The following is a 16,688-nucleotide window of genomic DNA, read 5'->3' as shown; positions in this document are numbered from 1 at the left end:
AGCACATTAGGGATTATACACCATGACACCAAGCAGGATTTATTCTTGAAATGCAAGCGTGGTTCAACACACAAAACTCAATCACAGAATGAAGGGGAAAACCACATGATCATGTCAACTGATGCAGAAAAAGCAGTTGACAATTCAACACCCTTTCATGATAAAAAACACTCAGTGAAGTAGGAATAGAAGTAAACTACCTTCACATGGTAAAAGTCATATGTGAAAAACATAAAGCAAAAATCATACTCAATAGTGGAAGACTGAAAGCTTTTCTTACAAGATTAGGAACAAGGCAAGGATGCCCACTTTCACCCCTTCTATTCAATGTAGAACTGGAAGTCCTAGCCAAAGCAAGATTGACAAGAAAAGGAATAAAAGGCATTCAAATTGGAAAGGAAGAATTAAATTTATCTGTTTGCAGATAATATGATCTTGTATACAGAAAACCATACAGATTCCATACAACAACAAAAAAAAAACCTGTTAGAATAAATGAATTCATCAAAGTAGCAGGATACAACAACACAAAAATCAGTTCATTTCCATATGCAAACAATGAATGCTCTGAAAAGGAAATTACAAAAACAATTCCATTTACAATAGCAGAAAAAAGAGCAAAATATTTAGGAATTAACTTAACCAAGGAAATGAAAGACTTGCACAATAAAAACTACAAAGCATTGCTGGAAGTAATTAAAGAAGAAACAAATAAATGGAAACATATCCTATGTTTATGAACTGAAAGAGTTAAAATTGTTAAAATGTTAATACTATCCAGATTGATATACAGATTCAAAGCAATCCCTATCAAAATTCCAATGAAGTTTTTTGCAGAAATAGAAAAATTCATCTTAAAATTCATATGGAATCTGAAGGGACACCTGAAGAACCAAAACAATCTTGAAAAAGAAGAACAAAATTGGAGGACTCACATTTCCTGATTTCATAACTTACTACAAAGATACAGTAATCAAAGCAGTATTGTATTGGCATAAAGACAGACATATAGACCAACAGAATAGAAGAGAGGCCCCAGGAATAAATCTTTGTATATATGGTCAAATGACTTTTGACAAGGATGCCAAGACCATTCAATGGGGCATTCAGTCTTTTCAATGAATAGCACTGGGAAAACTGGATTTCCACATGCAAATGAATGAAGTTGGATACTTACCTAATACCATATATAAAAATTAATGCAAAATGGATAAAGGAACTAAGTACAAGACCTACAACAATAAAATCCTTAGAAGAAAACATAGGCAAAACTTCATGACACTGGATTTGGTAATGATTTCTTGGTATGGTACAGCAACATGAAAATAGGCAAATTGGACTTCGTGAAAAATGTTAAATTTTGTACATCAAAAGACACTATCCATAGAGTAAAAAGGTAGAATGGGAGAAAATATTTGCAAATCATATATCTGATAATTATAATTCAGACTATATAGAGAACTTCTAAAAACTCAACAACAGAAAAGACAAACAACCTGACTCAAAAATGGGCACAGGACTTGAATGGACTTTTTTCCAAGGGAGATATACAGACGATCAACAAGCATATGAAAAATGTTTAGTATCACTCATCATTAGGGAAATGCAAATTAAAAACTACAGTGAGATACTCCCTCATGCCCAGTAGGATGTCTACTATATAAAAACAACAACAACAAACAACAAACAAACAAAACACCAGAAAACAAGAGTTGGAAAGGATATGGAGATACTGGAACCCTTGTGCACTGCGGTGGGAATGCAAAATGGTGTCGCTGTTATGGAAAACTGTATGGCATTTCCTCAAAAAATTGAAAATGGCATTACCATATAATCCAGTAATTCCACTTTTGGGTATATACTCAAAAGAATTGAAAGCAGGGTCTCAATGAGGTAAGTGCATACCCATGTTCATAGCAGCATACTCAATAGCTAAACCATGGAAGCAACCCAAGTGTCGGTCAGTGGATGAATGGGTAAAGAAAATGTGATCTATCCACACAATGGAATATTGCTCAGCCTTAAATTCTGACACATGCTATAATATGGAGGAATCTTGAGGACATTATGCTAAATGAAACAAGCCAGTCACAAAAAGACAAATACTAAATGCCTCTACTTAGATGAGGTACTTAGAGTAGTCAGACTCAGAGACAGAAAGTAGAGTGGTGGTTGCCAGAGGCCAGGGGCAGTGGAGACTGGGAAGTTATTGTTTAATGGGTAAGAATTTTAACTTTACAAGATGAAAAAGAGTTTATAGAGATAGATGGTGGTGATGGTTGCACAACAATGTGAATGTATTTAATACCATGGAACCGTCCACAGTAAAAATGGTAAGGCTGATAAATTTTTGTGATGTGTATTTTACCACAATATGTAAAAGAAAAATTTTCAATCCAAGTCTTAGTCAATATACGCTACCCTCCACAGAAGGCCTGAGATTAGCCAACATCAGAGAAGCGTTACAGTTGACTGAGTTGGAAATGAGACATTCTGTCTTTTTTTTTTTTTTTTTTTTTGAGAGAGAGAGAGTGGTGGGGGGAGTGGGGAATGGGCAGAGGGAAAGAAGCGGACTCCCCACTGAGTGCGGAGTCTGATGCAGGGCTCCACATGGGGCTCGATCCCACAACCCTGAGATCATGACCTCAGCCAAAATCAAGAATCGGATGCTTGACCGACTGCACCACCCAGGAGCTCTGAGAGAGAAAGAATCTCAAGCAGGCTCTACATGCAGCATGGAGCTTGATGTGGGGCTCAATCTTACAACCCTGAGATCATGACCTGAGCCAAAATCAAGAGTCAGACACAACCGACTGAGCCACCCAGGTGGCCCTGAGACTTTATCTTTAATCAGAAGGGTCAGAAGGGAATCCCTTCAGCATCTATGACAGTCACATGCATGGGCCATCCTAGGGAAACATGGCTAGGTTCATCACTGCACACGTCTGTTCCTTATCCATGCTTAGTTGACTTGCAGAGCATTGTCTCTGTGTTACAAGTGACCTGCCAGGGACTCCTGTCCCTGGGAACCATGAATGATGCCCCCAGTTAGCTCTTCTGCTCTCCCTGCCACCTCATCTCTACATGAGCATGATATCTTAAGAAACCATTCTCTAAAACCCCTCCCTAACCTCTTCCTCTTGAACCACAGGCAAATCAAAAAACGTAGAAGACATAACCATGCCGTCCTTCCAACGAGGAGCCGGAATCTCTGCCTCCAACAGTATAGAGTTCAGTGACCCCTGCCCTGAGGCCCGGGAGAAGCTGCAGGAGATGTGTCGCCATATGTGAGTGCCTCAGTGATTGAGGGCAGATGCGAGAGTTGGGTATGGCCACCAGCTACCTGTGTGTGCATGAAGGGGAATTCACAGAAGTGTCTGAGCGGTGCCAGGAAGTGCTGGCTACCCAGTGCCCGCAACGACAGTGACAGGGTTCATTGCCATCCCTCACACGTGCTCCCATCCCCAGTCTTTCCCCACTCACAGTCCTTTTCAGTCCTTACTACAACCTGATGAGGAAGAGGGGGTAGGCCCATTTTGCGGATGAGGAAACTGAGGCAGCTCAAGCAGATGGGTAAGCCATTGCCAGAGGTCCCACAGTTTGGTGGACCTGACACCAGGGCACTGATCTTTGCCTCCTCACCCTTTGCAGGGCTCCTTACACTTTTAAGGCTTTGTGCTCTGAATATTTATTTCTTAACATAATTTGTCAGATGTCTTCCTATAACAATAGCAGCAGCAAAAATCCTTTCAGAGCAAAAACAAAACAAAACAAACCGTTGACATGGGTGATTAATGATATCTATGATTCTGGGTCCCACGAGTCCTAGTAAGTTAGTCTGTATTTCTCCAAAGACTCAGACCATGGGCCATAAAGGATTTAAAACCTAGCCCCATTTAAGGCATAAGTCTTGGGCTCCCCTGAGCCATTAATACAGCTACAGAACACGGGAGGAGGGAAGCCGCCCAGCTTGCCCCTTACTGTGATATTCTGGAAGGAAGTTCTTTCCTTGTAACCTCAGGAGTGGGGAGTGAGCAGAGCCTCCAGCTCCCCCCCACCATGTCCCTCTTCTGTACTCGGTCCCACTCCATGGGTCCTCACCCCATTGCTGAAGATGGAAGTCAGGAAAGGACTAGTTTCAGAGGGGTACTGGGACCTTCCCAGTTCTTCCTAAAATTCCTGCCTTTAAGGACAAGGGGGAATGGGGTGGGCAGAGGTACTCTGGGGATGGGGAAATGGGATGGGAGTCTTGGGAACTGGGCCAGGGCTCTAGAGAGAGTGTCCCTGGTGACTAAGAGCCAAGTGACTCGAAGATATGTTGGTCTCCTTCCCTGCAGAGAAACCGAAAGGGCCTTGTGGAAAGGGAGGAATTTCTCCTGCCCCCTGATCTTTCGCAACTACAGGGCAAAGGTGCCCCCTCATCTAATGTCGGCCCCGAAAGGGGACGCTCAGAGCCCAAGCTCCCACCACCCTAACCCTCCAGGTGCTCAGACTTCCACTTCCACCGTTCACCAGCCCCCCGCCCACCACCATCCTCACTTCATCCGGCATTCTCAGGAGTGGAAGGTATCCAAGAAGATCATCAAGTTCCATTACGCCTTCTATGATGGGTCCTCCTTTGTGTAGTATCCTTTTATTTACTGCTGCCCCTTCTGCCCAGCCACTCAGCCCCAGAAAATTCCCGGGCTTAAATAAGCCTAAGTACTTACTTTGGCTTTTCCACTAACCGGAGAAGCCTGGTGACAGGTTCTCCAGGATATTAGGCATTTGTCCAGGTCAAAGAGGGCTCCCTTTGGAGAAGGTCTGGGTGGGAAGCAATGCATCAGGAAGTCACATTGGACCACTGTGTTCCTTGCAGGGGTCCTGTCACCCACTCCCCAACAGGCAGCAGAGCTGGACCAGATGCCCAGCCCATTTGGCAGCAAGGCTCTGAGGCCAGAGAGGGTGAAGCACTTATTCCAGGTTCTGCAGTCTGAGTCGGATAAGACATCAAAGAGAGGAGCCACTAAGCCAGATATCCCTGTCCCTTCCTTGTAGTAATGGATGGTGTCACTCACTTCAGTGTCACAAAAGGAATTTGGTGGCAGAGCCAGATCTGGATTCAGGGCTACTTCACCTCTATTTGGGGCCCTCCTCCTGGCACAATTGTTATGCCTTCCAGGATTGTTTCCTGCGGCAGAGAGCGGGAGAGGGGGGATGGAAGGGAGCCTTGTTTAATAATAAAACCACTGGGTATTCAGTGTCCTACACCTTTGGAGGAGAGGGAGCTCTCTGAACTGTCAAACAGGCTGCCCAGCAGTAGCCCCCCCGCCCTTCACTTCATTTGGCCTCCTCTCCAACTGAACTGGGAATTCAGAATTTAAGCGCCTTGTCAAAGGAGTCCTATTGTTTCTCTGACTGTAAATGAATCCATTCATCACACTCCACTCTGCCCTGCTTCCAGGGAGCCCTGTGATATTGAACACAGCAAACTCCTTCCAGGGTAACTGCTGCTTGCTGGGGATCATGGGCTCTCCCTTACCCCTTTTCTGATTCTTCCCTACCTTGAGTAGGATCATCTCCCTGAGCTCGAGAAGTTGTGTCTGTGAATTCTGTTGCTATCAGTAGGACCAGAGTGGGTGGGCTAGAACACAGCTTTCGTTCTCTCCCCTGTCCCAGAATCCCGAGGTCCCCCTGGGTGGGACAACCCCAAACCTGCAGGCCCTGCTACTGGCATGCTTGACTCATCCGCAGTGACCACATCCTGGCCATCAACGCATTTCCTCTTTGTGAGTCCCAGGAGGCTGGGTTCTAGGCCCAGTTCTTCTTGGTGACCCTGCACAGGTCACTTCATCTTTCTCGGCCTTACCTGCTTCATTTTAAGCGGAAGAAGTTGGACACAGTGATGTTGAAGGAGAAATTCTGTGTTACTGTGTTCCAGTGGCCAAAGCTCATGTATAGCTGTTGGATCCCTTGTAAGCAGAGAAAAATGTTTGGAAGACATTTTCTGGGCTCAGCAGTTACTTCTGGTCTCATGAAGATGACTGGGCAAAGCTCTCAGGTAGAAATGGCCTATCTGCCCCTGAAGTGCCAGAAAGCTGCCAGCCCTGATTGGGTTGCTCTTTGTCTGCACCAGACTCCAGAACCATCCCAGTATTCATTTCATCTGTGTTTCATTCCCTTCATTGTCAGCATCTCCTGGATGTCTTCCCACAACTGCTGATTATCCCATCAAACTTCCCTCAAAGCCTTTTTTCCTATGCACAGACTCATCACATTATAAACAAACCTAATCACTGTGCTCAGCACTGTTCCTTTAGGAATTGGTGGAGCACTCAGAAATACTCCGTGAGGTACACATTTTTTTTTAGTATGGAAAAATGTACATCACATAAAATTTCTTATTTTAACCATTTTTAAAGTGTATAATTGAACAGCATTCACAATGCTGTGCAGCCATCTCCACAATCTAGTTCTGGGACTTTTTCATCACTTTTTCATCACCCTGAAAGCAAACCCCATGTCTGTTAAGCAGACGCTCCCCATCTCCCGCTTCCCCCACAGTTCCCGGCAACCACTAACCTGCTTTTTGCCTCTTTGCATTTGCCTGTTCCAGATAGTTCATATAAATGGGATCATGCAGCGTGTGGCCTTTTGTATCTGGCTTCTTTCACTCACCATTATGTTTTCAAGGTTCATCCACATTGTAATATACATCAGTGCCTCCTTTTTTTTATTGGGGTGAAATTCACATAATAGAAATTAAATCCTTTTAATATATACAATGTAGTGGCAGTTAGTGCATTTACAGTGATGCTTCCATCACTTGTCTCAAGTTCCACAAACTTTTCATCACCCCAAAAGAAAACCCTATGCCCATGCAGCAGTCACTTTCTGTTTCCCCTACCCTAGCCGTGGCAACCACCAATCTGATTTTTGTCTCTTTTGATTTGCCTCTTCTGGACATCTTTTTTTTTTTTTAAGATTATTTATTTATTTATTTGACAAAGAGAGACACAGTAAGAGAGGGAACACACGCAGGGGAGTGGGAGAGGGAGAAGCAGGCTTCCTGCTGAGCAGGGAGCCTGATGTGGGGCTGGATCCCAGGACCCTGGGATCATGACCTGAGCCGAAGGCAGACGCTTAAGACTGAGCCACCCAGGCGCCCCCTCTTCTGGACATCTTATAAATCCTACAATATGTGGCCTTTTGTGTCTGGCTTCTTTCACTGAGAATAATGTTTTCAAGGGTTATACATATTACAGCACATCTCAGAATTTCCTTTTTGTGGCTGAATAATATTCTATTTTATCAATGTTCCACTTTTTTCTAATCCATTCATTTGTTTATGGACATTAGGTTTTTCCCACCATTTGGCTATTGTGAATAATGCTGCTATGAACATTCTTATAGAAGTTTTTTTTTGCACACCTGTTTTCAGTTCTTTTGGGTCTATATGTAGGAGTGGAATTACCGGGTCATATGGTAATTCTATGTTTAACTTATTGAGGGTCCTCCAAAATGTTTTCCCCAGTGGCTCTACCATTTTATATTCCCACCCACAGTGTGTGAGAGTTCCAGATTCTCCACATTCTTGACTACACTTGATATTTTCCAATTTTTAAATTCCAGCCATTCTAGTGGATGTAAAGTAATATCTCATTGTGGTTTTGAATGGTTTTCCTAATAACTAATGATTTCAAGCATCTTCATATGCTTTCCTGATATATCTTCTTTGTAGAAATGTGTATTCAAGTCCTTTGCCCATTTATTTCATTGTCCATTACTTAATGAGTTACAAGAATTGTTTATATATTATAGATACTAGATCTTTATCAGATAAATTATTTGCAATTTTTTTTTCAATCCTGTTGGGTATTTTTTCATTCTCTTGATAGTATCCTTTGATGGTTAGAAGTTTTTAATTTTTATGGAGTCCAATTTTTCTTTTTTTTCTGTTCCTTGTGCTTTGGGTTTCCTATCTAAGAAACCATTCTTATGCCTATATTGTCTTCTAAGAGTTTTATAGTTATAGATCTTACATTTAGGTCTTTGATCCATTTTCAGTTGATTTTTGCATATGGTGTGAGATCAGGATCCAACTCCATCCTTTCTCATGTGATACCCAGTTGTCCCACCTCTGTTTCTTGAGGCTATTCTTTCACCTTTGAATGGTCTTGGCACCGTTTTGAAGATCAGTTAATCATTGATATATGAGTTTATTTTTAGACCCTCAATTCTATTCCATTCATCTGTATGTCAGTGCCATAGTGTTTTGATTATTGTAGCTTTGTAGTGAAGTGTTGAAATTAGGAAGTTTGACTCTTTCAACTGTGTTCTTTTTTCAAAATTATTTTGGTTATTTGGGGTCCTGTGCAAGTCTGTATTATTTTTAAAATCAAATTTTCTGTTTTTGCAAAAAAGACTGATGAAATTTTGATATGGATTGCATTGAATTTGTAGGTCACTGTGGGGCATTTTGCCATGAACAAGATTAAGTCTTCCAGTCCATGAATACTAGCAACAAATGATCTGAAATGTTGTATGAACAGCAGTAACAATAAAAAAGCAATGAACAAAAGGAAATTATGTCATTTACAATAGCATCAAAAAGAATAAAATACTTTAGAATAAATTTAACCAAGGAGGTGTCAGGCTTGTACACTGAAAGCTACAAAATACTGTTGAGATAAATTAAAGGAGATTGAGATAAATGGAAAGACATCCCATGTTCATGAGGGGCAACTGATTTCTGTGTGTTGATCTTGTGTCCTGCAACTTCCCTTTGCATGTTTCTAGGTATTTTTTTTTCAACTAGACTATCTCACTTGTAGATATACAATTGTTCATATACATCTCTTATGATATATATATATTTTTAATTTCTGTGAAGTCAGTAGTAAAGTCTCCACTTTCTGATTTTAGGAATTTGAATTTTCCTTTTTTTCTGAGTCAGTCTAGCTAAAGGTTTCTCAATTTTTTGTTGCTGTTTTCAAAGAAACTACTTTTGGTTTTGTTGGTTCTTTCTAGTGTTTTTCTGTTCTCTATTCTATTTCTCTCTCTTATAATCTTTATTATTCCCTCTCTTCTGCTAGCTTTAACTTCAGTTTGCTCTTCTTTTTCTAGTTCCTTAAGGTGGAAATTATGGTTATCCATTTGAGATCTTTCTTCTCTTTTAATGTTTTTATTTATAGCTATAAATTTCTTCCTGAGCTGCTTTCACATTTTCCCATGACTTTGTTGTTGGCATATTACTCATTTATTAGAAATTGTAAATGAGAAATTATTTCAACACCTGAAGACCAAACTACAACAGAAGATTATTCCATAGGTTCAAGATTTTGAGACATTTTATGAAAAGAGTTTTCTATAAAGTATCTCCTTTCCATGGCATGGCAACATCATTCTTCTTTTAAAAAGTTACTGGACAGACATCATTTCCACCATCACCTATATAAACAATTTGTGTATAATTTACAAGTTGTAACTATTGTAACTGAATCTACAAATTCTACCAAAACTACATTTTTGCAAAGATTCTCTGGGTACCTATTGCAAGAATGAGCATGATAATTTTTCACAGTGAGATGATCACTGCTATCAAAAGCTGCTGGATTTGTAAACACTTTATCAAACATATCATGAAAACTGGTAGCTCCTAAAACCCAAACTATGGAGACTGAATTTGAATCTGAAATATTGATGCAGTCAAATTTATCCTTCTTCTTTCTTGTTCTATCCTTGTTCCACCATCCTTAGAGATAAAGGTATTGATGTCACTGCTCTTTTCACTTCATCTTCTCTTACACCTGCATCTTCCAAATACTTAAAGATTCTGCCCATAAATTCTGCCCAAATTCCTTTTTCATAAGAATTTTGTAGAAGCTTTTTCTCTGGAGTGCATTGTACAATCCAGGTGTCACTATTGTCATCTATGATTGTATTGTCAAAGTAAAAAATGAGCAAAGTTTTCATGGTTCCAAAAGCAAATTTGGGTTACTAATATTTGTATTTCTCTGGGGATCATTTTTGAGCACTCAGAATGAAACTGACTTGGTATTCCCAAGACAATTAGTTTTACTTCAGAATAGAGCTTATGTTGAACAGTCATGACAATCTTCAGTTTTAAACACCAGCCAGTTTCTAACCAACATTACTCCTACTCTGTATGCAGGGAACAAAGTCTTCTGGTTTGGAGCAAAGAAATGGAGACTTCCTAACTCCAGCATTATTATAGTAGAACACCTGATAGAAAACCTGCCAGGTCTGTCCTGAATGTAGGTGCAAGCACCAGACTGGGCCAGATCCCCAGGGCTCCTCACTGACCCAGGCCAGATGTGAGCAGCCATCCTGGCCTCTGTGGCTTCTCCCTTGGACTCTGCACTCTGACCTCATTCCCGTGCCTTATCCCATAAGTTTTGATATATTGTATTTTTGTTTTCACACCTTCAACTATTTTCTAATTTCCCTTGTGATTGCTTCTCTATCCATTGGTTGTTTAAAGGTGTATTGTTTAATTTGCACCTATCTGAGAATTTTCCAAATTTCCTTCTGCCATTGATTTCTAGTTTCATTCTGTTGTCAGAGAAGGTGCTTTCTAACATTCCAATCTTTTAAAATTTATTGAGATTTGTTTTGTGGCCTAACATATTGTCTCTACCAGAGAATGGTCCTGTGGACTCAAAAAGAATGTGTACTCTGCTATTGTTGGGTGGAGTGTTCTGTTAGGTCTAGTTGGGTTATAGTGTTGTTCAGATTCTCTATTTTCTTTATTGATCTTCTGTGTAGTTGTTCTATCCATGATTAAAAGTAAGGTAGTGAAGTCTCCCAGCTTCTATTGTAGAACTATTTCCTTTTTTAATCCTATAAATTTTTGCTTCATATGTTTTGGGGCTCTGTTGTTAGGTGTGTATATGTCTATAATTGTTGTATCTTCTTGAGGTATTGACCATTTTCTCAATATATAATGTTCTTCTTTGTCTCTTGTAAAAATTTTTAAAGTCTGTTATTTCTGATATCAGTATAACCACATTTGCTGTCTTTTTGCATGGAATTTACATGGAATATTTGCATGGAATATCTTTTTACATCATCTGACTTTCAACCTAGTTGTGTCTTTGGATCTAAAGTAAGCTTCTCTGTAGACAGCATATAGTTGGATCTTTAAAAAAAAAAAATCCATTCTGTCAATTTCTGCTTTTTTTGTTGGAGAATTTCATCCATTTTTATTTACTGTAACTGCTGATATGGAAGGGCTTGATTCTGTCATTTTACTATTCATTTTCTATATGTCATATCTTTTTTTGTTTTTGAGTTCCTATGTTATTACCTTCTTTTGTGTTGAACTGATTTTTTTTTGTAGTATGCCATCTTTATTCCTTCTCATTTTCTTTATTCTATATTTTTAAGTTATTTTTTAGTGGTTACCCTGGTATAATGGGTTGAATAGTGTCTCCTCAAAATTTATATTCACCAGAACCTCAAAATGTGTTCATATTTGGAAGTAGGGTCTTGGCAAATATAATTAATTAAGATTAAGTCATATTGGCTTAGGGTGGAGCCCAATCCCATGACGAGAAACCAGAAACACACAAAGAGGGAAGAAGGTCATGTGATGACTGAGGCAGAGATTAGAATGGTGCATCCATAAACCAAGTAATACCAAAGATTCCTAGCAACCACCAGAAACTAGGGACAGGCAAGGAAGGATTCTTCTCTAGAACCCCCACAAGCTGGGCCCTGTCAATGCCTTGATTTTGGATTTCTAACCTCGAGAACTGTGAGAGAATAAATTTCTGTTGTTCAGGTTATCAAGTCTGTGGTCTGGATATCATGGAAATCCCAAGAAACTAATACATTTGAGTATTACAATTGACAACAAACAAATTTGAACTAATACCAACTTAGGCTTAATAGTACACAAAACTCTGCTGCTAAACAGCTCACCCTTCCTCCTATATGTTGTTATCAGTAATTACATCTTTATATATGCATTGTGTGCCATTAACATAGATTTGCAATTAGTGTTTTGTGCCTTTGTCTTTCAACTTAGGTGGGAAAAAAAGAAATTATAAACCAAAAATACAATAATACTGGTTTTATATTTACTTATATAGTTACCTTTACTGGTATTTTTTTCCCTTGTATTGCTTTGAGTTACTATCTAGTATCCTTTCACATCACCCTGAAGTACTTATAGCATTTCTTGTAGGGCAGGTCAACTAGTGGTGAACCCCCTCAACTTTTATTTATCTAGAAAGTCTTAATTTCTTCTTTATTTTTGTAGGATAGTTTTACTCAATATAGAATTCTTAGTTGATAGCTTTTTTTCTTCTTGGCTCTTTAAATATTTCATCCCAGTGCCTTCTGGCCTCCATAGTTTCTGATAAGAAATTGTCCTTATCCTTATTAAGGATCCCATGTACATGATGAGTCTCTTTTCTCTTTCTGCTTTCAAGCAGCAATGCACACAATGCATATATAAAGATGTAATTACTGATAACAACATATAGGAGGAAGGGTGAGCTGTTTAGCAGCAGAGTTTTGTGTACTTTGTCTTTGTCTTTTGGCAGTTTGATAATAATATGTGTCAGTGTGGCTCTCTTTGCATTTATTCTCCTTGGAGTTTATTAAGCTTCTTGAGTGTGTACAGTCATGTCTCTCATCAAATTTGCGGCACTTTTAGTCATTATTTCTTCAAATATTCTTTCTTCCCCTCTTTCTCTCCTGTCCGTCTGAGACTCCTGTTATGGATATGTTTGTATGCTTGATGGCCTGCCATAGGTCTCTTAGGCTCCATTAATTTTTCTTCATTCTTTTTTCTTTCAGGCTAGATAACTCTAATTGATCCATCTTTGAGGTCACTGACTCTTCTGCTCCAATCTGCTGCTAAACCCATCTAATGATTTTTTTCATTCCAATTATTGTACTATTCAGCTCTAGAATTTCTATTTGTTACTATTTATGATTCCTATCTGTTTATTTCTTTTTCCCCCATTGGTGGGAAAGCATTTGAAAGCAGTTGCCCCAGTGCCAACCACTGAAACTCTTCTGTCTGGGGTACTACTGAAATTCCTGCAGTAGCTGCCCACACCATGTTCCTTTAAGCTGGGACCAGTGCTTCTTGGGATCACCTAGTAAGAAATGAACAGGGAGACGTTGCCTGCTCTCCTAGACTGATCATAAAGGGAGGCAGCCTGACAGCATTAGAAATATACTTCAGAGTTCAGGTCCTGGTTCTGCCACTCCCTTGTGTTGTCATGTAGGATGATCATTTCTCTGCACCTTGGATTCCTCATCTGTAGGATGGCCAACTTGTCCCGGTTTGCCTGAGATTTTCCTGGATTTAAGCACTAAAAGTTCCATATCCCAGGAAACCCTACTCATCTGTGAGATGGAGATAATGCTCCCTACCACAGGGTGGTTGTGAGGAAGAGAAAGAAGATACAGGAAGGCACACAGGGCATGGTTGTGTTCTATAATTATTGTTAGTTATGCAAAGTGCAGGGAGGGTCTTTGAAGACTGGAAATGATGCACCAAATAGCTATCATTTCGACATGATACTTTCCATGGAGCACCTGAAAGCAGAACCTGGAGAGTTTTCTGTTAGTTCTCCTTGACCATTTCTGCCAGCTATCCCTCTGGGAACATCGCCATGTGTCAGATCCCCACGTGCTGCAGAGGGAGAGCCATCACCTGCCTCTTTAATGACACACCCAGCTTCTTTCTGGCTCTGTTCAATGCTGATGGACAGGGCTGTGTTCACTACAACATGAAGGCCTGGTGAGTGGTTTGGGGAAATCCTGGCCCCATGGAAGTGTTTCTGGTGGTGACAAAGGGAGACAATGAGGTGGTAATCCATGGGAAAAGGAAGAGCCTTCAGTGTCCAGAGGTCTGGGAAGGCAGTGAGGCAGGGCTAAAGTGGGGCCTGCAGGGACATAGGTATTTTGAGGCTTGACCTTTGCTTGCTAGATCCATGTCATAGCAAAAGAGAAGGGCAGTTCCCCACGTCCTGTTCCACTTGTACCCCCAGAGCACTAAGATCTGGATTGTTGGCTGGATTCATGAAAGAATTACTTAGTGGAGAAGAATGTTTTATACCACAAGTAAGTGAAGGAGAGGCCATGGGTACCACTGGGGATTTTTAAAAGAGGCACATATTCTTGTCAGCCAAAATTCAATTTCATAAGGAACTGTTTTCAGAAGGAATGACTTACTCTTGTGTTATAGATGTTCCTGTTACCATTTTGGTGCCTGAGATCTTGTATGCCCAGACTTTTGGGCTCACATTTCATTTCATCCCTCTTGGGTTTGGCCTGAGCCTCTATTATCTCTCTCAAACCTTACCCTTTCTGACTGACATTCCTGTAGCATCAACAGATGAAGAGGCATCAGACCATATTAGGCAGAGGAAGTGAGGCTGCCCACTGGCCTTCATGGTTCCTCTAGTCTAAGACAGAGTCTCAGAGCCCTGCCTGCCTCTACCCTGTAGTGATGAGGTCTTCCTTCAGTTGCTTGGCATCAACTTCTTGCCTCTGTATTTCTCCTAGTTGCCCATACGTCCTGGTCTTGGATGAGGAAGGTGGGACCGCCAATGACTACAAGGGCTACGTAGTCCACAAATGGAGCTGGACTTCCAAGACGGAGACTTTGCTTTCCCTGGAATATAAGGTGGGCATGGACAGCACAGGTAGGGTGGCTTCAGCAACCTTCCTTGGGCTGCCCAGCATTAAGAGTCAGAGGGATACCTGTAAGACAAGTGCCTTGCCCTCAGGAGCTTTATAGTCTCATTCAGCCATTCCACAGTTGGTGAGCAGGGGTTGGGAGCTGGCTGAGGTCAACTTTTCTCCAGCCTACAACAACTGTTGGCTGCTGTACTGACCTTTCCTAGTAATATCTGTCCTATTTTATTTTTATTGTTAATATTACTACATTTTGATGGTTTAAATGCCCTTCACTTTAGAAGGAACCATTATAGTAGTTGATAGCTTTATTTTTAATGCCTATACATGGCAATAAGAATAGCTAGTAATTCTATGTTGGTCTGCCCAGTTTCTGTTTATATAACTTTACTATGTCATGAAATAAAAAACCTGAAGTCAAAGATGGCTGACAGACAAACTCTTTTTTGTTATTCATTTGATTGTTCAGACAGCCACTCATCAAAGATTTATTAAATAATAAATTAGTGTGGGATTACTAATATTAAATAATAATGATAAAGTTATTAATAAAGTAAATGTGCTTGTTACTTTATTTAAGGCAGAGTTTCTCATCCTTGGCAGAAAAGACACTTTGGGATGGATAATTCTTTGTTATAACTATGCATTGTAGGATATTTAGCAGCATCCCACCAGATACCAGAAGTATCCTCTCCCCAAGCTGTGACAACTGAAAACATTCCCAGACATTGTCAGATGTCCCTTGGGGGTGGGTGGGTGGGAAATAGTTGCCCTTGATTGAGAATCACTGATCTAGGGGGTAGAAAGATAAACAATGCCCTTCAAGGAAACCCAAAGTCCAGGAGAGTAACACAAGATAGAGAAGATTAAGGGCAATTAGAGAGGGACAAATTCACAGGGATTCAGAGAAAGATCACAGAACACAGAATCCACTCAAGGTGGTATTAAGAGCCCCAGGGTAAGGGTTATGGATGGAAGTACTCTTGGAGTGTGTGGCAGGGCTCAGGTACCCTACCCCTAATCATCTGTCTCATGCCTGTCCTATTCACCCTCTGCATTAGTCACTGGATTTTCATCCTTATATCTGAATTCCTATAGATCACACCTCTGCTCAGAAACACTCAATCCCTTGAACATATCTCACCCTTCCTATCCCCTTGGCCTGCAATGTGCTCCCTCCTCTTTCTGCCAATGCAAATGTCCCCTCCTTCACAGCCCAGCTCATGCTTCTTCTCCATCCTGGCACTATAGTCCACATCCATTTCTCTCTTCTCACAGTAACCCACAGTCTGGGTTAGTCATATGATAATTAGTCATGCTCTGGTTGCATATAAGAATCCTGTGGAAACAAAAAATGCAGATCACCAGACACAGCCTCAGAGAGATTCTGATTCAGGTGGTCTGTTATAAGTGTTAGATTTCTGTAGTTTTGACAAGTACTTCTGATGTTTGACCAGGTCAGAGATTGTCAGTCTAGGAGTGTATTGAGTTCTTGTCTTAATATTAAACTTTTTGTAGCTGTATGAAGTTTATAGTCCATGAAGATTATAAATTGGTTGCATACAGGTGCCATATATTATGTATCAGTGTGACCAACTGGACAGAATGGAATGAGAGCCTGAGAAGCCTTATATAGTGCCAGCTAGCCAGACTCTGGCTCTGAAGCTGTGTGAAAATCACTCTGCTCCTCTGAGTCTTGATTATCTAATCAATACAGAGTAGATCACTAGACCAGCCCTGCCTCACACTGCTTTTGTGGGAACCAAATAAAATAATGGCAGGGAAGTTGCTTTGACATCACTAAAGTGTTTTGGTAACGTAGTTCAGTTCATTATTCTATCCCCTGGAGCTGCATACAGAAGTGCACAACAGGGGCTGGTGTAGTCAGGAGCGGCCTGGACTACAAAGTGACCCTTGAGTTGCCTTAGGAGTGTGGGTGCATATGATTCACGTAGATAGAAGAGGGAAGGGAGAGCATTCTGGGTAGAAGGAATATCATCTGTAAAGGCTTGGATTTGAGACTTAGT

At 40.6% G+C, this 16,688-nt stretch overlaps 1 protein-coding gene and 1 pseudogene across 8 annotated transcripts in view; one reads left to right on the top strand and one right to left on the bottom strand.

The window, feature by feature from the left end:
• Positions 1-16,688, top strand: part of C1H3orf20 (chromosome 1 C3orf20 homolog) — an 88,851-nt gene that overhangs the window by 23,664 nt on the left and 48,499 nt on the right. For 7 of the 8 annotated variants that reach the window (XM_027584887.2, XM_027584886.2, XM_027584890.2 and 4 more), the window contains 4 exons: positions 3,152-3,287; positions 4,338-4,625; positions 13,613-13,762; positions 14,530-14,650. In XM_027584887.2, the coding sequence (XP_027440688.1) occupies positions 3,152-3,287; positions 4,338-4,625; positions 13,613-13,762; positions 14,530-14,650 (695 nt within the window). The remainder of the gene's footprint in view (positions 1-3,151; positions 3,288-4,337; positions 4,626-13,612; positions 13,763-14,529; positions 14,651-16,688) is intronic. The other variant, XM_027584891.2, reaches the window with a different exon arrangement.
• LOC113917220 lies at positions 9,231-9,954 on the bottom strand (annotated as a pseudogene).

The sequence above is a fragment of the Zalophus californianus genome, chromosome 1 (assembly GCF_009762305.2).
Source record: "Zalophus californianus isolate mZalCal1 chromosome 1, mZalCal1.pri.v2, whole genome shotgun sequence".
NCBI classification, from domain to species: domain Eukaryota; kingdom Metazoa; phylum Chordata; class Mammalia; order Carnivora; family Otariidae; genus Zalophus; species Zalophus californianus.
The sequence above is the reverse complement of the archived record's forward strand: the minus strand, read 5'-3'. Positions and strand labels throughout refer to the sequence as shown.